Raw genomic sequence first — 24,729 nt, 5'->3', positions numbered from 1 at the left:
CTCCTAGAAGAAAACATAGGTTAAAAAGCTCCTTGACAGTGGTCTTGGCAATGAATTTTTGGATATGACAACAAAAGCAAAAATCAACACGTGGGACTACATCAAACTAAAAAGCTTCTGGACAAAAAACAATCAACAAAATGAAAAGGCAATCTACGGAATGGGAGAGAATATCTGCAAACGATATATATCTGATAAAGGGTTAATATCCAAAATATATAAGGAACTCATACAACTCAACAGCAAAAAATAAATTAAAAAAAATTTTTTTAATTTTTTAATTTTTAATTTAAAAACCAGCTTGAATAGACATTTTTCCAAAGACATACATATGGCCAACAAGTACATGAAAAGGTGCTCAGCATCACTAGTCATCAGGGAAATACAAATCAAAACCACAGTAAGATATCACCTCACACCTGTTAACAAATGCTGGTGAGGATGTGGAGAAAAGGGAACCCTTGTTCACTGTCAGTGGAACTGTAAATTGGTGCAGCCTACTATGGGAAACAGTATAAAGGCTCCTCAAAAAATTAAAAATAGAACCACCATATGATTCAGAAATTCCACTTCTGGGTATATATCCAAAAGAAATGAAAACAGGATCTCAAAGAGATATCAGCACTCCCATGTTCATTGCAGCATTATTCACAATAGCCAAGATATGGAAGAAACCTAAGTGTCCATCAACATATAACTGGATAAAGAAAATGTGGTGTATATACACAATGGAATATTATTCAGCCATAAGAAAGAAGAAAATCTTACAATTTGTGACAACGTGGATGGGCTTTGAGGGCATTATGCTAAGTGAAATAAGTGAGACACAGAAAGACAAATACTAAATGCTGTGTGATATCACTTACCTGTAGAATCTAAAAAAGCCAAACTCAAAGAAACAGAGTAGAATGGTGGTTCCCAGAGGTGGAGGGCGGGGAGAAAGGGGAAGATGTTGGTCAAAGGGTATAAACTTTCAATCAGAAGATGAATAAGTTCCAGGGATCTCATGTAGAGCATGGTGACTACAGTGAACAATATTGTACAGGGGAAGGAAGGGAGGGAGGGAGGAAGGAAGGAAAGTCGGGGGCCCCCATTAAGGTGGCCACCACCTCCGTACTCTACCTGGGAGTGGAAATGCACGATCAATAGGCAGTTTTTAAAAATAGGTTACAGGCTCATAGCACAAAATTCTAAAGATTTTAGGTTACACTATATGAAAATGCCATTTTGTAGGTCAAATAAGTATCAGCAATTTCATATGGTTCAACTTCACACAAAAGAACTAAAATCTGAAATCAGTTTTTCTTTAGTAGGAAATTAGCTGACACACATGGGAACACACAGAGAAAGGGAGGAAATAACGTGGGATACTGGAAGGAGGACCTGCAGATAGCGGGACAAACTGTCCCATCTGCCTGGTTCCTGGGACCGAGTGCTAAAACCAGGAAAGTCCTAGGCAAATCAGGATGAGGTGGTCACCCTAAACAAAGAGGAAAACTCCAAGAGGGACGTGTGATCTACTCTCAGGTCTGCTGGGAACAAGCAAAATCATCTTAGAGGAGATTCAAGGTATGTATCAAATGAACCATAGATTTTTTTCTTACAAATTTTACTACCCCTGCTGTCAAGTTACCTGCTGTTTTAGTTGTACTTCTTGTTGTTTCATTTGTTCATATTTGTGTCTTGATTCCGTTGCTTCTTTTAATAACTAGAAAACAGAAACATTCTGGCAAAATACTAATAGTCATTACAAATATGACTACAACGTCCAACGACCAGATAGTTAGGCTTAATCCTTCCACTCATTATTTTAGCAAGAACCACGAGTCTATGAATGAAACATTCTGTCACATCAATTGCTAATTACCTGTATCTTTGATCTGTTCCATTGTTAACACTTAGGAATGTAGGAATACTCTTTTATTGCTTAGAAGAAGTACCCAGGAGGCCTAATAATAGGTTTACAAAACTCAGGGTTAAATTGTTGTCTTTTAGATGAAAATAATTAGAAGTCTAGTATTGCGCAGAAAACACGGTTGACAATCTTGACATTATCTGGGTCATTTAGAAAGCCCCTCTGGGACGTCCCTGGCGGTCCAGGGGTTAAGACTCTGCGCTTCCACTGCAGGGGGCACAGGTTCGATCCCTGGTCAGGGAACTAAGATCCCACATGCTATGCGGCGTGGCCACGAGAGGCAAGATAAGATGAGGCAGTGTATGGAGCGAAAGCAATGAAATCAGGAACCTGGTTTCTGATCACTTTTTTTTTAAAGCTGGGGGTGGGGGGTGGGGGGTGGTGATGGGATGGGAGCTTTAATTTATATACTTGAGTTTAAGAAAATTATGTAGTGAAATTGCATAGTAGGCAGCTGTGAAATTCAGTCCCTGAAGTAAAATGTCACACTTAGTCCAGTAGGTTTTGAAAAGTCCTTAAAACCAACCAGAAATACATGTATCGTATTTATTTATTTAAATATGTGTATCATATTTCTATTCTAACTTGGGAAATGACAACTGTCTCTTCAGTTATGCACGGGACAGCGCTGTCAGTTCACATGGAACGACCACGCTGTGTGAAAAATGTCTGTCTCTTAACCCTAGACTCGCACTCAGAGTGACATGTTCACATCATGAGGGCCATTCAGGATCCGAGTCTTCATACCTGGCTCGCCTCGGGGCCTAGGTTACTTGAGTGAAATCTGGATGGGACAGTCCTCATTATCATAACCACTTCTGACTTTTGTTTTTTGGTTAAGCAGGTAACGTTAAATTTGCATGTGTTGAATATACATACCCAATGACATTCCACTGTATTCACAATTATTGACAGGCCATATAATCTGAGCACACATTCTGAGAATAATGCTGAGTGATTAGGATGTAGAGAATTCTGTTAAAGTTTTTCAGAAAATTATACCAGAGTAAACAAATCGTTTCCCTAGTTTCAAGTTACTTGTTTGGAAATAAACTGTAACAGTATGAAGGACACCCATGTTTGCTAAGCTTGCTATTAAATCGAATCCCTAAATTTAATGTGCTAAATACTGCTATAATTCTTAAACTTGGTGGCCATTATCTAAAAAGTGAAATAAATATTCTAAGCACAGAAAAGTCCAATCAGTGCAGGTCTTTGCACTAACTTGGTCTAATCTCTCCAGTTTATCTTCTGTATATAAAGTTAAATAGAAAGAAAAGGCTAATGTTTTCTAACACACACGTGCCCTTCACAATCTAGAGCAAAAAAACAATTAGCACAACCCAGTGCTAATTTAAATGTAGAATAAGTTTAAATGTTTTAAATGGCTTTGGTTACAATTTTGGCAATCATGTCTTTTTAAGAAATTGCACTTACAAACTCTCTCTCTCTTTGATGTTTCTCATCAGCTTCTTTTATCAGCTGTGTTGTCTGTTGCAGTTTGGCATCCACAAGCTGTTGCTGCAGTTCCTTATGTTTGAATACTTTATCAATGTGCTACGGGGAAAGTAAAATTTCTTGTCACTTAATGAAAAAAGGGACAGAATGACGAGGAAACACGACACAAGTTACAAGACCTCACTCATGAGGCTGTTTTTCCTGCTAATACCACCAGGGCTAATACCAGCGGGTGCCTGTCCGCGTGCTGTGCTGGCAGAAGCCTGTGTCGGCATCCCTCCCTCCGGAGATGGCCCATCAGCACCTCAGCAGCCGGCCTCGTACCTCCTATTTCTGCCCTAAGGTGAAAATGAAGCTCAAATTGTATCAAGAAAAAGACGGCTAAGGAGATCAAACTGTTAAACCCATAATACATCATACACATAATTCCTGGATATTTTTTTCTCCCCATTAAATTTTCCCAAATCTCTCAGTTGGAGGCAGCATGCTGTGATGGGAGGAATGGCCCCAGTCGAATTCTCCCCCTTGCTGAATCTCAGTCCCCTCACCTATGGGGGGTAGCCACACCCACACTGCAGAACTGTAAAGGCCAACGCAACGGCTATACTATGTAAGGTGCTTGGTGCCTGGCACTTATCAGATAAATTTGGTAAAAGGTCATTATGATTTCCAAGTGAAATTATTAAGTGGTTATTTATGTACAATAAAGTCATCAGAACATCCCTCCCCGACCAAGGAAAGAACATTCAATAATACTCAAACTGAATAAGGCTCAGAGGTAATGTGATTTCAACATACATAGCTTTCAAATTTTCTACATCTATAATGTGGCAGACTATCATATTAAACAACAAAACTAAAACAATAATTTTAAGAAAAGTGAGGGCTTTATAATCTAATAGAAAATTTATTCTCTAGGACAAAAAAAGTTTCTTCAATAAACACACTGTAAGAATAAAAAAAGAGAGAAAAGGAAATCTTTATGTTAGAGACTTGACACATATCAACCAGTGAAACAGATGGGCTTTATTTGGATGATTCAAATAGGTTTTTTCTTTTTAAAACAAAAAACGGGGAGACAATCGGAAAAATTTAAATGATGACTAGATTTTAATATTAAATAATTACTGCTAATATTTTAGGTGTGTTTAAATGGTATTGTGGTCACACCTAAAAACGACTCCTTAGTCTTTTTGAGGTACACCCTCAAATATATATGAATGGACTGATACCTTGGATTTGCTTCAAAATAACCCAGGGGAAAGTGATGGGAATATAGTTGAAACTATGGTTTCATCTGCTAAAGCCAGGTGATACAGTCTCTACTTTTCTTCGTTTATAATTTTCCATAATAATAAGGAAAAAAAAAAGGTAAGCAAAAAGCATTGAGAGTGATAAAAAGAAAATCTTTTAAAAAACTAACAGTTTTTGAAGGGCTATATGGAAAACTCTAAATTAATATAATCTAAAGTTTGCCTTGAACTGGATAAAATAACCCACAGAGATGCCACAATCTTTTTTTTTTAAAATCAGCTATTTTAATCTATCTCTATAAGGGATACAACACACATAAGAGAACATTTTACTAACTTAAAAGGCAAGGGAATGGGCTTCCCTGGTGGCGCAGTGGTTGAGAGTCTGCCTGCCAATGCGGGGGACAAGGGTTCGGGCCCTGGTCTGGGGGGATCCCACATGCCGTGGAGCAGCTGGGCCCCGTGAGCCACAATTACTAAGCTTGCGCGTCTGGAGCCTGTGCTCCACAACAAGAGAGGCCGCGATAGTGAGAGGCCCGCGCACCGCGATGAAGAGCGGCCCCCGCTTGCCACAACTAGAGAAAGCCCTCGCACAGAAACGAAGACCCGGGCTTCCCTGGTGGCGCAGTGGTTGAGAATCTGCCTGCCAATGCAGGGGACACGGGTTCGAGCCCTGTTCTGGGAAGATCCCACATGCCGCGGAGCAACTAGGCCCGTGAGCCACAATTACTGAGCCTGCGCGTCTGGAGCCTGTGCTCCGCAACAAGAGAGGCCGCAATAGTGAGAGGCCCGTGCACCGCGATGAAGAGTGGTCCCCCACTTGCCGCAACTAGAGAAAACCCTCGCACAGAAATGAAGACCCAGCACAGCCATAAATAAATAAATAAAATAAAGTAAAATTAAAAAAACAAAAAAAACAAAAAACGAAGACCCAACACAGCCATAAATAATTAATTAATTAATTTTAAAAAAAAAAGGCAAGGGATGTGTCATTTAAAGAACCTAACCCTTTGTTCCTGCCCATTTGACCTCTAAAAGGGAGGAACTTTAAAAAAAGCACATGATCGCCTATTTGCGTTTAATCTAGACACCCCGCCCAGACTTCCCAACTAGCTTGTAGAACTCTTAGTTGGAGGCCAGTGACCAAGATGAGGTGCCACAGATCCTTCCAGTAAACTTTTTCCTTCAATTGGGTGTATAAGGGTTTAGAAATAGGTTCGTTTTTTCTCCCAAATACTATAAAACTGCCACTAAAAAAAAATATCTGAAACACAGGCATAACGGAATGATAGTGTAGACCATACAGATTATCATAGACGTCTAAAATACAGCATATTTTGGGGCCAGGTACTTACTCACTTTTAGTCTAGATAAGCGGAAAATCTATGCTAAAATTACAATCTTCCAGAATCACACGGAAGACGAGTAGTGCTTAACACTGTCTCCAAGAAATTGCCTCACGCACCCAAATCCACTGACTTCTGGGCCATTGAGTATGGTCCCCAAGAATCCTGTGAGGGAAGGCCAGACTTCCACCATGCATACACAAAGGTTCTAAAACACCCTGGAGGAAGAAGGTTCTAAAACACCCTGAAGGAAGAGTTTTAGGGAATGCTTTTGGTTCGTAGTGAGGGGACACACCAGTTGCCCTACCTCCTCCCTCAGTGCGTACTGCTCGATGAGCTTCTTCAGCTTTTCGCCCAGCTCGACGTTCTCCTGGCGGAGCTTGGCGTTGTGTATGTCGTGTTGCTCCAGCTGTGCCTGGATTTCATTCAAAGTGATTTGGAAGTGCGCAGTGGCCTCTTTCCGTCTTTCTTCCTCCTCTCGTGCCTGTTGCATATTTTCTTCCTTATTATCCAAAACAATTTCTGTTAATCGTACAGACCTACAAATGGCACAGACGCCCACAAAAGACACTGCTGCCATGTGGGTTCACTGCTTGCTGCACTGAAGTGGTGCTTCTGAACTAGAATTCCTTCCCTTTATTTAGGACCGGAAGGCTCTCTCGTTGGAAAGCAAGCAGCTTCTCCTAGGTAGATAATCAGAGAGGCGCCGACTGCCGTGCTCTACAGTAAGTGCTCTGTGGCCAACTAAAGCTCGCCACGCTGAGAGACAGGAAGGAGTCTCACCACGCAGCCAGCTCCCTCCACGCGGGCTTCCCAAATACCCTCCCCCTTGCTAGTCCTGCAGGGCAGCATCTGAAATCAGCCTGAAGAGGGAGGTCCCTTCCTGCCCCTTACTTTCTGGGTCACAGCTTCTACTCCCCTAGATGGCAAGGGACAAAAGGAATCTGCATCTCAAAAGCTTAGTCCCAACTCTTGCTCAGATCCAAGTGCTAAGAGACCTTTACGTGTCTAGTGTCTAAAGCGTTACCAGTTCAATCAAAGTGTGGACTTGCTATGGGGAAAAAATACAACTCAGTTTCATGAACACCGAAATCCAAGGATTCAAAAGCAAAGAAAACCTGACGGCTCCCACATCAGGTAAAGGTCCATTTCCTGAGGGCTCCTATGTTCTAGGGCCTTGGGTGCCTGCCATGGTGGGGGAGTCTCATGAGCAATCCGGCTCAGTCAAAATCATACCACAACTGCACATGAGGACAGGCCCACCCCTGTGTCTCTGCCTTCTTCCCTTCTTCCTCTGTTGGTACCAACTAACTTTTGGGTACCCGCTGCTTTGTCTTTTAATCAGCCGAGGAATAAGCGCTCTTCTAAAAGTACTTGGGGGGCTTCCCTGGTGGCGCAGTGGTTGAGAATCTGCCTGCCAATGCAGGGGGCACGGGTTCGAGCCCTGGTCCGGGAAGATCCCACATGCCGCGGAGCAACTAAGCCCGTGAGCCACAACTGCTGAGCCTGCGCGTCTGGAGCCTGTGCTCCGCAACAAGAGAGGCCACGATAGTGAGAGGCCCACGCACCGCGATGAAGAGTGGCCCCCGCTTGCCACAACTAGAGAAAGCCCTCGCACAGAAATGAAGACCCAACACAGCCAAAAATAAATAAATAAATTTATAAAAGTACTTGGCAATGGGGAACTGGGATGGACAAGGGTGGCCGGTGATGTAACCAACGAACAGCCCTTGAGGAGCTCAGTGGGGCCTTTCCCGTCCCTCAAGTCTGCTCCTACTCGGCTTCTCATTTCACGTCCACTTTTCACACATGCTAATGAACGACCTCAGTGCTCAGCAGGAAACTGCAAATTTGAGCTTCCTAAGCCATGGCTCCTAGTGGGAAAGCTGTGGTCTAAACATCAATCTCATCTAGATTCCCCACGAGCAAGTATGAGCAAGTACGAGGTACGTTAAGAAGCACAAGGCCAAGCAAAATAGAACGGTGGCATCCCTGTCTCCAAGGAGAGACAAGGATTTAGTTCAAATAGGTACACAGTGACTATAAGTCAAGCTAAGTCAGTCCCTCCTGAAAAACAGAAAAAGGAACCAGACTTCCCTGGTGCTGCAGTGGTTAAGAATCCACCTGCCAGTGCAGGGAAGAGGGTTCGATCCCTGGTCCAGGAAGATTCCACATGCCGCAGAGCAATTAAGCCCGTGTGCCACAACTACTGAGCCTGAGCTCTAGGGCCCTTGAGCCACAACCACTGAGGCCATGAGCCACAACTACTGAAGCCCGCACGCCTAGAGCCCGTGCTCCGCAACAAGAGAAGCCCGTGCACTGCAACAAAGAGTAGCCCCTGCTCGCCGCAACTAGAGAAAGCCCGCGCACAGCAACAAAGACCCAACACAGCCAAAAATAAATTTTAAAAAATTAAAAAAAAAAAAAAAAGAAAGAAAAAAAAAGGAACCAACTCACCTTTAACGTCTTATTGTGACGCTGAAGTTCCCTGCAAAGAGACTCAAGTTTGCTTCTTGCCAAGATAGCCTTGCTGTGTTCACTCTGCAAATGAACTTTCTCTTTCACGATCTGGGCTTGCTTCTTCTGCAGAATCTTCATTTGCTTCTGAACGTTCCTGCTCTCCTCCAGCTAAAAGTAATAAGCACTTTACATTTAGGAAATACAGCGAAAACCTTTGAGTTATGGCTGGAAGAATTACAATAAGAGCTAAGGAATACATTTCCAAAAACCCACAGTATTGTAGTGCAATATTTTATTTAAACTGTTTCATGCCATGCTACCCTGCCAACCTTCTCTTTTCCCATTGTGATAGGAAAGTAAGCAAATGATTTAGGGTAGGAAAAAAACAATCTTAATCTCTTTATTTATTTATTAAAAACAACAAAAAATGATGTTTTGGACAACTTTTTAGGAATCAACACCATAAAGTTTTACTTTCTTGAAAAACACGCTCAAGCTACTTTATTGAAACAATCCTCCAAATTAGAACTCAATAAGCAGCACTCAGTTCTTTGCAAGCGAGAGGGGGAGCACTGCAACTGGAGGTTTGGAGCAAATGCGTCTGTTTCAAGGTTACACCAACACTAACAGATAAGATGGCAGCCTTACTGACCTGTTAACTGGAGAAGGAAAGGATGCTGAGTCACTATTTCAAGAGCAAGAGCGACACCTTGTGGCCTCTCAAAACATACCACGCATCCTTACAGGCAAGATGCTTATAGCCATTAAAAACACCTTTACGGAAATTCCCCCCAGAAAATAATTTTGTTTTTGTAAAATACTCTCGTAAAGTAACCTTACTCAGGACCGTGGGCTGCAGGATCTGCACACACTATCAGTAACTCCACCGAGGTCTGGAACTGCCCCTGCCCTCCCCGGATTCAAGGTAACCACAACCCTGAATCCTGGGGTCACTATTCCTTTGCTCTCCTCCGTATTTTATGTCATCCGTGTGTGGTCCTAAAAGAAATCGTTTTGATTTTAGTTGTTCTGACTTTATTGTGGCTACTGCAACTGAGAAACCAAAATTTAAAATTTTCTTTAATTTAAATGAACTCAAGGGACTTCCCTGGTGGTCCAGTGGTAAGGAATCCGCTTTACAGTGCAGGGGACACGGGTTCGATCCCTGGTCAGGGAACTAAGATCCCACATGCCACAGGGCAACTAAGCCCACGTGCCACAACTACAGAGCCCTCGCGCCCTGGAACCTGCGCGTCACAACTAAAGAAGAGAAAACCCGCACGCCACAACTAGAGAGAAGTCCCGCACACTACAACGAAGAACCCGCGCGCCCCAACGGAAGAGCCCGCGTGCTGCTAAGACCCAATGCAGCCAAAAATAAATAAGTAAATAATAAATAAGTCTTTAAAAATTAAAAAATAAAATAAATAAATAAATGAATTCAAGATTAAATGGCCACATGTGACTAGTGGCTACCATTCTGGACAGCACAGCTGAAGATTACACTGCTAGGACTCATTCAGATTGTTTGCATGTAGCTACAGAGCAGGGACCAGCAAACCTACTCTGTAAATGGCCAGAAAGGAAATATTTTAGGCTTTGCAGGCCACAACATGTCGGTTGTGTCGTCACTGTCTTTTAAACAACACTTAAGTAAAACCATTCTTAGCTTGCGGGCAGTACAAAAACAGGCCTTGCTGGCTTTGGCCCTCAGGTTGTATGCTATTTCACTTTTTTAAAACTATGCAGGGACTTCCCTGGTGGTCCAGTGGTTAAGAATCTGCCTTCCAATGCAGGCGACGCGGGTTCGATCCCTGGTCGGGGAAATAAGATCCCACATGCTGCGGGGCAACTAAGCCTACGTGCCACAGCTAAAATGAGCCCGTGTGCCGCAACTAGAGCGCCCACGTGCCACAACGAAAGATCCCACAGGCCACAACTAAGACTTGACGCAGCCAATAAATAAATAAATATTTTATAAAATAAAATAAAAACATGCAGCACACAACACACTTTGTTGACCCAGTCTCTTGTCAATAGGCAATTGAGTTGTTTCCAGGTACTCACAACAATTCGCATATTCTCACACATGGGCTTCCTGGTATACACCATGCAAGAATTTAGCCTGAGTGCAAACCTAGAACTGGGGTTGTGGGGAAGTGATTTCTAAATGTTCTGTTGCACATGACAATGGCACACTGTTTTCCAGAGTGGCCGGCACATTTACTCTCCCACCAGCAATTTATAAGAAATCATGTAGATGCACTTCTCCAAAACTTCATACGATCACAATTCTTCATTTATGCCACTTACACTGGACATAAAAAAACATGTTGCTATGGTCTTGATTTGCATTTCCCTGATTATTCATAAGATCGAACATCCCTTGTATGTTTATGTACCTTTATGTTAAGATATCTTTGAATCTTGATGTTTCTCCACTTCTATGAAATGCCTCTTACACATCCTCTTGCCCAGTTTTCCATTGGGTTAATTGTCCTTTTCGTATTCATTTGTAGGTGTTCCTTAGATATTCCTCACATTGAATCTTATACTGGTTATTATTTGTTGGAAATATGTTCTCCCCAGTTTGTAATGTGTCTTCTCACTTTCTTTTAAAATGTCGTTTGATGAACAGAAAGTCTTAATTTCAATATAGCCAATTTCTGAAATCTTTTCTCTGGTAGTGCTTTTTGTGTCATAAGAAATCCTTCTCTTAATCCAAGTTTGGAAAAATATTAACCTATTAATATATTTAAATAAACCTAAATGATATCTAAAATTTTCATTTAAGTCCTTAATCACTGTATATGGTGTTCAAGGATCTAAATTCATTTTTTCCCCCATAAGGATATCCACTTTTTAAGCTCCGTTAATTTCTTAAGGATGGTATAATTCTCCCCTAAATGCAACTATAGATTCCATAAAATGCTCCTCAAAATCCCCAAGGGGTGTTTTCTTCCCATGGAACTAATAAGTTGAATCTAAAATTTTATAGCGAGTAGAGAGTCAAGAACAGCCAAGGTACTTCTGATGAAGAGAAGATACACCTACCCAACCAGACAATCAAGATTTATTATTACACTATAATAATTTACACAAACTAAGGAATGGGAAAGAACAGCACCACTACGTACTTAAGGACCATGTTACAGGCCTAATGGGATCCACACTTAGCAAGTGAAATGTGACAATTTCATAAACCCATGTTATCTGGAGAACGTGGCAGCCACAAGATCTCCCCAGAGGACAATCCCCATCACAGAGCAGGCACCCCTCCAGCTGCTCTACAGGACTTTCCTGTCTGAGCCACAAGCACCAGTGATGTCAGACGATGCTGTCACCAAAAGGACAGAGGACAGTGATGGCAAAAGGGAAGTTTTTGGAATAATCCTCGGGAAAAGCCTACTCCCTTGATAGTCTCACTGCTACATAACCTACATGCTCTACCTTTTAAAAGAAATGAGTGTTGTTTCAAGAAACAAAGCTTTATAACATTTTCTGAAAACAGTACACGTTTAGTCCTTCATATGCTCAGCACAAGTCTAAATCAAAGAGAGGTTGCTCACTAAGCCTTAAGTCTTCAACGTGTCACATCCTAAAATGAATGTAGCGATGATTACTGGTGCTTTAAAAGAATTAACCATACCCTCCCCTCCCCCCCCGACACACAAAACAAATGCCACAAACAAAACACCCTAGACCCTTGCTGCTTAAAAAGTGTGATCCAAGGGCTAAGAGTATCATCATCAACCTCACCTGGGAACTTGTTAAAATGCAGACTCTCAGGCCCCAGACCCAGTGAATCACAATGTGCCTTTGAACAACAAAAGTCCCAGCATCTGCGTGAGTCTAAGAAGGACTGCTCTAAGCCACTATCTGCCCTTTCTTCTCCTAATCCACGTGTGACTGTCTGCTGTTGTCCCAACAACACTGGGTCAAGTAGCTAACCTGCTACACTGCTTTTTTTTCTTTTACTCTTTTCTCCAATTTTTTTCTTTTCCCTTTTTTGTTTTTGTCTTCTTTTTCTACCACTTCTCACGTGATTCTCTTCATGTGGATGGAACCAATAGGGACTGTCTTCCACAGCCAATGGAAGTGTTCCTTTCCTGAAGCCAACAATCTGACCTTGTTGTGTTTTCTGCCATCTTTGCATTTGTGACTGTTCTAGGCCATTTTCATTGATGCCCGGGGTTTCCTGCTGCTCTGAACAGAAGGTGCCAGACTGCTGAACGCCAGCTAAGCGGGGGTATTCATGGACCCCTTTGTAAACTGAAGGAAAATATAACTGTAATTGAGTAATAATTCATTATCAAAGCTGGTCACTGACAAAAAGTAGCATTTACGACATGGAATAACTGCTTTATCAACAGATGAAAATGCATAAACATTGTCCATGATAATTCACCTAAGTATTTCACAAAGGACATTAATTTAGCATATTAGAATCATTCATTCTAAAAGCTTCCCACAACCCTTATTTCAAAGGGTTCAATGGCTTCCCCATTCTTCAACTTAAAGAGGACAGCAGTGTTTCCATATTGAGACTGCTTTCATAATTTGACAAAGAGAATTAATGCTACTTGAAATAACTCAGGCACAGAACAAATGAGGTTAATTTCTTTGGAAGATGGAAAAAGGAATGCCTGGCACATAGTAGATACTAAATAAATACTTCCTGAGACACAGTATTGTTTTAGCAGACTATTTCACCTAACTCACAATTTCAGTCACAATGGTTAGAGCCTTTATCTCTAGAATTCCCTTGGGAAAAGTTAACTACAGGAACCACTACACTCCAACTGACTGGCATTTAAAGCACCACAACACAAGACTGAGTTTTAGAAAATCTATGCTGTATCTTTAGCATTATAATGCTCTATATATGTAACACCTTACAAAATGAAGTCATACAAGCAACAAAAAGCCCCAAGAAATCAGATTCTCCTCTTCAATTCTGGAGTAAAGTATAATTTTACATTTAAAGCTACATCATATTTTTAAAAGCTTATCAAGCACATACACATTTTGCTATACTTTATATGGACCTCACTCCCTTGATTTAATACTCACAAGATCGGCATATTTCTTACAGAGAGCTGCCAGCTTTTCTTCTGGAGTTGAAAGGGTGTTTAGGGCTTGCATCAATAATAAGACTTCTTTTCCTGATGATTAACAAGATAAGAAATAAGTCCCAGAAGAAGAATGAGATCAACCTGTAAACTCTAAATAACACTTCCTATGTTCTGACATCCAGAGTAAAATAATTTATGCCTATAACTAGAAATAAGAGATTTACTAGCTAAATTAAGAAAGCTATTTTTAAAATCTGGATCAGCAGGCACCCCTTCCTCCCCATCTCCACCCCAAATTTCTTCACTCACTAACACTGCGAGCTATTTGTGAAAAGAACTCTTGCTGAAGGCTTAAAAATTTCCTTGCTTAACCACTGATATCCAAGTTAAGAAAAAGGGCAAGTTACAAAGGGCAGAATATTTTTATATGCTTCCTCCTAACCAAGTACAAATATAGAAGGAAGTTCAAAGGCAATTTCGGGTGGTACTCTCTGCCTATCTAAGACGCTCATTATCACTGGTGACACAGATCTTTTCCTTTGAGCAATTTAAATAACTTCTGATGACTTAGTAAGCATATTCTGTGTGTTAACCAAATTTAGTGTAAAAAAAAAAAGAAGAAGAAGGATGTCAAGATGGGACTTCCTTTGGGAAAAAGAGCTGAACAGTATTTTAAGGACTCTGGCAGGGAGAAGCAGGTGACTGAGACAGGATGGAACAAATGGTGTTTTAAAATAAGTGATAAGTTTTATTTCTTCAGCTGGGTGGTAGGTACCATTTTTATTTTTTTAAACATTCACTCTTCACGAAGGGTATTTCATTAAAAATACATATGTGATGGCAATTTCCTGGTGGTCCAGTGGTTAAGACTCCACGCTTCCACTGCAGGGGGCACGGGTTCAATCCCTGATTAGGGAACTAAGATCCCACATGCTGTGCAGCATGGCGGAAAAAAAAAAAAAAAGTGAAAATGACTTTGACTTTGGTATACGGTGTACAGATTGCTATGAGGAAAACAAGCAGGCTAACTTCAAAACAGAATCCTTTTCCATCCACAGAAAATTTTAGCAACAAATCCTCTCTCGTTTGGCCCAAGACCAATAAGAATTTTAAAAGAGATGACAAAATATGATTATTGAATATGATTAGAAGTAACAGTAAGGTAACTTGCAATTTTTATGAAGATTTTTAAACTCACACTCTACCTGGTTTTTTCTGAGATACAACTCACATACCATAAAATTCACCCTTTTAAAGTGTACAGTTGAGTATAATCACTAAGTCGTACAACTATCACCACTGTCTAATTTCAGAAAGCCCATGTCCATGAGTGGCCACTCCCCAGGCTCCCTCCTCCAGGCCCCTGGCAGCCACTACTCTACTTCCTGTTTCCACGGATTTGCCAATTCTAGACATTTCATATTAAGTGGAATCATTTAATTTGTGGCCTTTTGTGTCTGGTTTCTTTCACTTAGCATAACAGTTTCAAGGTTCACCCACAATGTATCAAGACTTCATTCCTTTCTACCACTGAATAATATTCCATGTACAGACAGACCACATTTTGTTTATCCACTCATCAGCTGATGGGTAACTGTGTTGTTTGGACTTTTCAGCTATCATGAATAATGCCGCCTCGAGCACTCCTTCACACGTTTTTGTGTGGACACGTTTTCAACCCTCTTGGGAATATAACTAGATGTAGAACTGCACGGTCGCATGGTAACATTATGTGTAACTTTTTAAGACTCCTTCTGCTTTTACACATTTAACTGGGGCTTCTAATATTGAAGAAATTTGTCTTGTTCGTAAGGAATTAAAAATTTATAGAAATATGAAAAATAGTTGTAAGTTTGCCAAGTTAACAGAAAATGGGTATAATACGAAGGATCACTCCAACTCAGCATATAGAAAACCAAACAAATTTAAACACTGTTAATCTCAGGTAGAATAAGTATAAAAAACTTAGGGGCAACCAGTAAGCTTAAAATAAAAGGGGAATTCAGATTTCCTAATGAGATTTACCGTACCACATTCTTTGTCCTGAATCTCAAACACAGCAGAAGAAAGAAAACATACCCTTGAAAACCAGTCTTAACCCACTTCTTGAGCTTCACCTAACGTTATATCGTCTCTAAAGTTTTGTGACTAGGTTTAAAATAAAATGACCACATAAATATACAATTTTCACAGTAAATTTTGGTCAGACTATATTAAAGATGCAAACAAGGCAAGTCAAATACTACTTCTGTCTGGGACTTCCCTGGTGGTCCAGTAGTTAGGACTCAGCGCTTTCACCGCCAAGGGCGCGGGTTCAACCCCTGGTCAGGGAACTAAGATCCTGCAAGGCTCGTGGTGAAGCTGGTGGTGGGGACTACTCCTGTCAAATTGGCCCCAGATTTTTTTCACGAAAGCCCATTCTTGACTACTGAGAGAGAAGTAACCTCCTCCTCTGCTGTCTCGGGCCCCCGGCACGTCACTGCAGCAGACAGGCCGCCTGCCCCACTGAAGACAACAGATGGGTCAGCTGAGCAACATCGCCCCCCGACGCTGGCCATGTTCATCACCACCTGTGCTGCGGACAATACAAGTCAAAGGAGCAACGTGTGAAACATGCAACCCCCAAGCTGAGGTTGTTACCTAAGGTTTTGTCTTTGTTCCTGTCGCACTCTGAATCTTGCTGACCATCAGGGGGATCTGTTCGAGCCTCTCGCCCAGGAATTTCCTCCCTTGACTCTTGTGTGCAGTACGCTGGGCTCACCAAACTCCTGCCCTTCGTAATAAAGTCACTGTGTGCATCCTCTTCCAAGGAATGCTTGTTACTTGTGCCACCACAGTGTGAGCCTTGATGCTGAAGAATATCATTGGACTGAGAGTTATGCAACATATCCGTTTTCACCCCTAGCCCGCACATTCCAGCTTCTTCCATTGTGCCAATCACAAACTAGAGGGAAGGGGAGAGGAGAAAAAAAGATGGGAAGGGGGGTTAAATTAAATGTAATCAATGTTTACAATCCATCACACACCACAGGTTGACAGCTTTTTTCTTTCTTAGTCGTTTGTAAAACCGATGTAAACACGGTAGTTTCTAAGTTTCACTGAGAGGTGACCTCACTGTAAATAAGAAAATTAAAGTTAAGATGGCCAAAAAACAAATGAAAAGATGCTTAATATCACTAATTATTAGAGAAATGCAAATCAAAACTACAATCAGGTATTACCTCACACCAGTCAGAATGGCCATCATCAAAAAATCTACAAACAATAAATGCTGGAGAGGGTGTGGAGAAAAGGGAACCCTCTTGCACTGTTGGTGGGAATGTAAATTGATACAGCCACTATGGAGAATAGTATGGAGGTCACTTAAAAAACTAAAAATAGAACTACCATACGACCCAGCAATCCCACTACTGGGCATATACCCTGAGAAAACCATAATTCAAAAAGATACATGCACTGCAGCACTATTGACAATAGCCAGGACATGGAAGCAACCTAAATGTCCATCAACGGAGGAATGGATAAAAGAAGATGTGGTACATATATACAATGGAATACTACTCGGCCATAAAAAAGAATGAAATGCCATTTGCAGCAACATGGATGGACCAAGAGATTATCATACTGAGTAAAGTAAGTCAGAAAGAGAAAGACAAATATCATATGATATCATTTATATGTAGAATCTAAAAAAAATGGTACAAATGAACTTATTTACAAAACAGAAATAGACTCACAGATGTAGAAAACTTACGGTTACCATGGGGGAAGGTGGGGGAGGGATAAACTGGGAGGTTGGGATTGACAGATACACACTACTATATATAAAAGTAGATAACTAATAAGGACCTGCTGTATAGCACAGGGAACTTTACTCAATACTCTGTAATGGCCTATATGGGAAAAGAATCTAAAAAACAGTGGATATACATATATGTGTAACTGATTCACTTTCCCGTACACCTGAAACTAACACAACATTGTAAATCAACTATACTCCAATAAAAATAAAAATTAAAAAAAGAAAATTAAAGTTAAAACAAATCACAGAACTCAGTGGTACCAAAGGAAGCAAGAAATGCCATTTATTTGTACATCTAAACTTATTTCAAAAAAAAAAGTATCAAGTTGTGTTAGTGCCCTAGCCAATAAAAAATAAACTTATTTCCTTATAAAAATTCACCACTTGAGATAATTAGCATCTTAAAAGACATGAAATTATCCCAAGTTAACGAATGTTAATTATTCTGCTCTTAGCCTCTAGGACACAGTACAGCAGAGATGGCTCACTGGCTGTCCAGCAGAAACCCAGGCTCCTCCACAATCCTGTGGAGCCGGGACTGGTGGCCAAGCGCTCAGACCTGCCGACGCTTCCCAGCCCCTTTCATCTGGCCGGGACTCCCATGCAAAGCTCCCACCAATAAAATGTGAGCCCAAGGGATGACTTTTCCTTCTGCAACAAAACTTTTCTTAGAAGCACACGTTCTTTCTCCCCCATCTCTTTCCCACTCTGGCTGGACACAGAGGTCTCCAAGACCCCAAGAGATGGCAGAGCCACAGGATGAAAGCAGCCTGCACCCCTGAAGCTCACATATCTATACAAGGAAAGCCATCCGTCTTACTAAGAACACCCACACTGGACTATCAGATGAGAAAGAGAATACCTTTCTCTCTTATAAAGCCACAGACATTGTGAGAATTAGGTTTTAAACAGCTACCCCTGCCCTAACAAATACAGACAGCAGGCATGGGAGAGATGGCTTCATTCTAGTATTTTATTCTCCATCAGTACTTTAAACTTCTCCTCTCTTCTATCATACTGTTAACCCATTTACTTATGGAGGGGGGGTGTTTTTCCCCTGGTTGACACTACTTGGTCATATGATGGGGCACAAATTTAAATTCTGTATATTTCCTCTCTGCATGAAAGAGGGCCTCTTCCTTTTTTGAATAACATAACTGATGGGGAGGTGGCTAATACCTATCTCTTATCACAAGTGGACAAAAGCTACTCTACAAAGTTAATAGGAAAAGAGATTTATTTTTTCAAGTTACGACAGTATCCAGCTGAAGAAATGAATATAATTTAAAGTATCAAAGTAGCAGGGAATGGAGAGGTTAAGGGAACTAAATCCTCATCTTTTATAGTCCAACGTTGATAAATCAAGTACTGTGCTTTTGCAAGAACAAACTGGTGCAGCCACTTTTAAAATCTCTTTCACAATATGGCTGCCTTCCAATCCAGTTAATTCTACCCCTAGGATTTTACCCTAGTATGTACAGATGTGCAGCCAAAGGCCAAGAATGTTTAAAACCACACTATTTGTAATTGCCCCCGAATGAAATCAACCCAAATTTCTATCAACAGAAGAATGGATGCATTGTAGTGCGTTCACACGATCCAGCAGCGAGAACGAAGTACTGCTAGATGCAGCAACAGGGATGAGTCTCATAGAATTTTGTGAGGAAGGTGCCAGAAGAAAACATACTACAGGAAACCATTTACATATAAAGTTCAGAAACAGGCAAAACTAATCAATGGTGCTAGAAATCAAGAGTGTGTTTACCGCTGGGGGTAGGGCCTTCTGGGGTGCTCGGTAATAGTCTGTTTCTTGATCTAGGTGGGGTAACGTAGATGTTCATTTTGTGAAAATTCATTAAGCCTAAACCTTCATGATTTGTATACTTTTCTGAATGTATGTTTTACTTCAATAAGGTTTATTTTAGAAGTTGCAATTTATATATTATTCAAGCATTATGAAGAACCAAAACAGAAATATTTTCCTCTGGGGAGAGAGATTAGAGATGCATTGCTTTTCTGATACTACTTTTTAAAAAATGTGCCTGTAATACTTTTTCTTAAAAAAATTAATGCATTAAGGGGAAATGCGTTATTTAGAGTTATGGTTTGATGCTACACTCAAATTCTTTCCAAAAAATTTAAAAATTCTCTTCCATACGTAATGCAGTCCATAAAGCAGTATTTCTCAAATGTAATCCAGAGATATTAGGTCTACAAAAAAATTACCAAGGATTTAGGAAATGTCTTTTGTTAAATTTCATTACTGCAGAAACTTCCTGAAGTCCTTGATAGGCCCAAATAACATACAGAAGTATTAATATCAAACCAAATGCAAAGTGATCTTTTTTTTTTTTTTTGGCTGCACCATGCGGCTTACAGAATCTTAGTTCCCCGACCAGGGATTGAACCCGGGCCCTCGGCAGTGAAAGTGCAGAGTCCTAACCACTGGACCACCAGGGAATTCCTGCCAAGTGATCATTTTAATGCTACATTATACACAGAACTACTAGTTCCACCTCTATTTTATACCAAATATTAAACTGTCATATACTAGTTGGGCAGATGGATAATGTTAACAGAGACTCTTTATGCAAAAGCAATACTGAGAAGAAGAAAAAAAAAAAAACAACCCAGTGCTATTAATACCATCTTCCCCAACTTTTTAAAAACTAATGAATTAATTAATTTTTATTTTTGACTGCGTTGGGTCTTCGTTGCTGCGCATGGGCTTTCTCTAGTTGCGGCGAGCGGGGGCTACTCTTCGTTGCGGTGCACGGGCTTCTCATTGTGGTGGCTTCTCTTGTTGCGAAGCACGGGCTCTAGGCGCGCGGGCTTCAGTAGTCGTGGCTCCCGGGCTCTAGAGCGCAGGCTCAGTAGTTGTGGCGCACGGGCTTAGTTGGTCCGCGGCATGTGGGATCTTCCCGGACCAGGGCTCGAACCCACATCCCCTGCATTGGCAGGTGGATTCTTAACCACTGCGCCACCAGGGAAGTCGCCCCAATTTTTAAAAAATAATTTTTAAACTGATTCCCTGAAAACCATTAGCCCAATATTAAGAATAAGGCTACAAAACCACAATGCTGGCTTTAAACATTGATGAAAGTCTGTTAAAAGATAATTAAAATGGAAGATTGCTTATCTCTAACACAGAATTTCTCAGAAGCATAATGATGATAAAACTCACATAATACCAGAAAACATGGTGTCAAGCAATATCAAAAATATAACGAGCAAGCAATTTGTTGCAAGAAGCGGGAGCATAAATAATTTTCACCAAGGAAAACCCAAGGCCTCTCCTAAGATCAATTTTATTGAGAAGCCTACCTGAGGATTAGAATTGGTTATTTCTAGTTTCCCAGTTCAATTAGTGATTTTTCGTAACACTTTTATTGAGATGTAATTCACATACCATCCAATTCACTGGTTTTTAGTGTATTCGCAAAGTTGTGCAACTATCACCACAATCTATTTTAGGATACTTTGGTCACCTCAAAATGAAACTCAGTACCCTTTTCAGCTATAAACCCCTAATCCGCCCAAAACTCCCAGCCCTAGGCAATTAATGTGCTTTCTGTCTCTACAGATATGGTTATTCTGAACATTTCATATAAATGGAATCATACAATATGTGACCTTTTGTGTCTGGCTTCTTTCACACAGCATAATGATTTCAAGGTTCCTCCACATGGTAGCATGTATCAGTACTTAATTTCTTTTTATTACCAAATAATATTCCACTGTATGGATAGACCATATTTTGTTTATCCATTCATCAGTAGATGGACATTTAGATTATTTTCAACTTTGGCTATTATAAATAATTTTGCTATGAACATTAATGTACAAATCTTCGCGGGGACATCTGTTTACACTTCTCCAGGGTATATACCTAGGAGTGGAACTGTTGGGTCATATGGTCACTTTATGTATAACCCTTTGAGAACCTGCCACACTTTTTCTAAGCGATTGCACCATTTTACATTCCCACCAGCAGTGGGTGAGGGTTCCAATTTCTCCACATCTTCATCAACACTTGTTATTGTCTGTCCTTTTCATTATAGCCATCATAGTTGGTGTGAAAGTATCAAACCTAATGACCAGTGATGCTGAGAACCTTTTCATGTGCTTATTGACCATTTGTATACCTCCTCTGGAGAAATGTTTATCCAGATGCTTTGCCCATTTTTAAATTTGGGTTATTTGTTATTTTATTATTGAGTTTTAAGAGTTCTTTACAGACACTAGATACAAGTCCTTTATCAGAGGTATGATTTGCAAATATTTTCTATTACTGTCCTTCATTCTCCCAATTTTGGAGAAAACTCACAGTATATTTATTCACCTATTTCAAAATGCCATAGGAGTTTAACTGCAAGTTATGCTGGCTTTCAGATTAAAGGCATATAGGTCAATTACAACTACCAGAGACAGAAAAAAGACAACTTAGAAAGGCCAAAATGTTCACCTAACTCAAAATAATAGCTGGTGGCAGGCTTCCCTGGTGGCACAGTGGTTAAGAATCCGCCTGCCAATGCAGGGGACTCGGGTTCGAGCCCTAGTCCGGGAAGATACCACATGCCGTGGAGCGACGAAGCCCATGCGCCACAACTACTGAGCCTGCGCTCTAGAGCCTGTGAGCCACAACTACTGAACCTGTGTACCACAACTACTGAAGCCCACGTGCCTAGAGCCCAGGCTCCGCAACAAGAGAAGCCACCACAATGAGAAGCCCGCGCACCGCAATGAAGAGTAGCCCCTGCTCGCCGCAACTAGAGAAAGCCCGCGCACAGCAATGAAGACCCAATGCAGCCAAAAATGAATAAATAAGATAAATTTAAAAATAGCCGGTGGCGGGCTTCCCTGGTGGCGCAGTGGTTGAGAATCTGCCTGCTAATGCAGGGGACACGGGTTCGAGCCCTGGTCTGGGAAGATCCCACGTGCTGCGGAGCAACTAGGCCTGTGAGCCACAACTACTGAGCCTGCGCTCTAGAGCCTGCGCTCCACAACGAGAGGCCGCGATAGTGAGAGGCCCGCGCACCACGATGAGGAGTGGCCCCCGCTCGCCGCAACTGGAGAAAGCCCTCGCACAGAAACGAAGACCCAACACAGCCAAAAATAAATAAATAAATAAAGCCAGAAAACATCTTTAAAAAAAAAAAAAAAAAAAAAAATAGCCGGTGGCACTGAGCATAAATAAGGATGTTAAATTAATCTGTATAGTACACAACCATCATATCTAACGTTATCCTTCTAATTTTATTTCATCATTCTCTATCTTCAGCTAACACTACTTCTTTTTTGTCTTTCCAGACACTCCTTTCTCCTCGAAATTCCTGCCACATATATTACATTATCACTTATTTGGTATGTACATCCTCCTAGATAGCGACAGCTTATGCATAAAAGGTGCTCAAGTGCCAACTGAGTGGAAAACAAGAGGGGCCAAAATGGCTGCTTAAAACAAGCCATGGGAAGTATCTATTGAGGAAAAACACCACTATTATTATATCATTAGAAGCAGGACAGTATTACATTTCCCTTCTCTCCTGTACAGTTAAGTTTGATTTATTCTTCACATTTGCTAATGAAAGACTTACTCCGGCTCTACAAAATCTTTTTGTTTATGAATAAGCCCAGTTACAGCTGGGCTTGATTCCAACCCTAGTCTACAAATACTCTTGATATAGTAGGCCCCAATTTTCCCCACTTGAGGTTCCGCACTGGACCATTTGATATGAAGCAAATTCTTAGGGCCAACAACTTTATTTAAATTGTAAATGATTTCCCAGCCTTCAACTCCTTAAGTAGAGAATTCTCTATCATATGGCCAATAAAACTTCCTACTCTGCCCCTCTGTGACACCCATTCTGGATGCCTTTGCTTGGGTACACTCTCTTGGATAAACAGCAGCAACAGCTAACACTTATACAGCGAATACTACAGCCAGGCACTACTGTAAGCACTTTCCTATACTCACTAATTTAATCCTCACAATAATGTCAAGAGACAGTTACCATTATTATCTCTATTTTACCTATGAGCAAACGGTGGTGTGGTAAAGTTAAGTACCTAGCTGAAGGTCACAGCCAGTAAATTGCAGGGCAAAGATCTGAACCCCGGCCAACTAATTTCCGAGCCCACTCTCTTAACCACAACGATGTACTGCTTCATGGCTCACCTTTGTCTACTGTACAAACACCCTTGTCCTGACCGGGCCGTCTTACAGAAGTCTATTTGATAATGGGGAGAGATGCTCCCAAAGTATTATATATAGAAAGAAATTACAAAATAGTATGCACCATGTATTATGTATATATACACAGACACACAGAAAGTATTGGGAGGAAATACATCTAGAAACAGATGAATCTGGGAATTCCCTGGCGGCTCAATGGTTAGGACTCTGCGCTTTCACTGCCTGGGTTCAATCTATGGTCGGGGAACCAAGATCCTACAAGTCACGTGGCCAAAAAAAAAAAGTTCAAAAACTTTCACTTATGCTCCTTCAAATATTGTTGAAGCTAAAGAACCATCATTCTTTGACTTATTTTGTTTAAACAAGCCTAAATGTTTTTAGTGATGGTTGTTCTTTTACTAAGACTGGTCTAAAGAAAAAAAACAAAAAAGCCAACAACCACATCCACTTCCAAATTATTTCAACTACCATCTGCTTAAACCAGCTTGAATGCCTTTGACCAGTGCCAGGCACGTGCTGAGCGCAGACACTCCCTGTGGAGGGCTGGGCGGCCACAGGAGGGGCAGGGGGAAAAGGCTGTGTACACAGATGCATTTCCCCATCCCCGGCAGAGGTCCTGAGCTAGCCTATGGTTCCCAAAGAGTCTCGAGAAACTTATCAAGTAGGTAAAGGTAAACCTTCAGAACCTACAAGCCCCATTACCCCATTTAACCTTCTCCACGCCACTGAGAGGTGGGTCTTAGGAAAATGAGACTCAGTGACGTGAAGTAACTTGCCCAAGATCATATTCAAGTCAGCAAAATGGGCCAGTAAAACTCAAAACCAGGTCTGTCAAATTCAAGAGCCTATGTTCTCTCCATTACACCACTCCTTTCCCTTCACACATCGGCCTTGGAAAATGGAAGTTCAAAGTCAAACAAAGAAATCTGAGACATTAAATGTCTAAAAATACATACCATGCTAGATATACCAGCATGAATTTAGGAAAACATTGGGAAAGAGCTGGAGAGTTTTTAGCAGTAATTAACTCTGGGATTTAGGGAGGCGAGACAACACTAACTTGGGAGTAGAGACATCTTTAAATAACTTTAAGTGATTATATTTAAGACATTGAAGCTTTTTTTCAAAAAAAACTTTTTGTGTCTTAGGATTAAACTAAATTATCTCTAAAAATCCCTTCAACCCTATGTTTCTAATTTCCTCTAAGAGTCATCAACTACGAAG

At 41.0% G+C, this 24,729-nt stretch overlaps 1 protein-coding gene and 1 non-coding gene across 4 annotated transcripts in view; both read right to left on the bottom strand.

Annotated features, from left to right (window-relative positions):
* The window catches only part of TXLNG (taxilin gamma), a 59,798-nt gene that overhangs the window by 10,072 nt on the left and 24,997 nt on the right, over positions 1-24,729 (bottom strand). For all 3 annotated transcript variants that reach the window (XM_059910573.1, XM_059910574.1, XM_059910575.1), the window contains exons 2-7: positions 16,148-16,451; positions 13,506-13,597; positions 8,430-8,600; positions 6,280-6,474; positions 3,353-3,472; positions 1,634-1,708 (exon numbers count right to left, since the gene is read on the bottom strand). In XM_059910573.1, coding sequence (XP_059766556.1) covers positions 1,634-1,708; positions 3,353-3,472; positions 6,280-6,474; positions 8,430-8,600; positions 13,506-13,597; positions 16,148-16,451 — 957 coding nt within the window. The remainder of the gene's footprint in view (positions 1-1,633; positions 1,709-3,352; positions 3,473-6,279; positions 6,475-8,429; positions 8,601-13,505; positions 13,598-16,147; positions 16,452-24,729) is intronic.
* Positions 19,697-19,769, bottom strand: TRNAE-UUC (transfer RNA glutamic acid (anticodon UUC)). Its single transcript has one exon. It is a non-coding gene; the product is annotated as a tRNA-Glu (tRNA).

This window comes from Balaenoptera ricei, chromosome X (genome assembly GCF_028023285.1).
Source record: "Balaenoptera ricei isolate mBalRic1 chromosome X, mBalRic1.hap2, whole genome shotgun sequence".
Lineage (NCBI taxonomy): Eukaryota > Metazoa > Chordata > Mammalia > Artiodactyla > Balaenopteridae > Balaenoptera > Balaenoptera ricei.
This window is presented reverse-complemented; position numbering and strand designations above follow the sequence as displayed.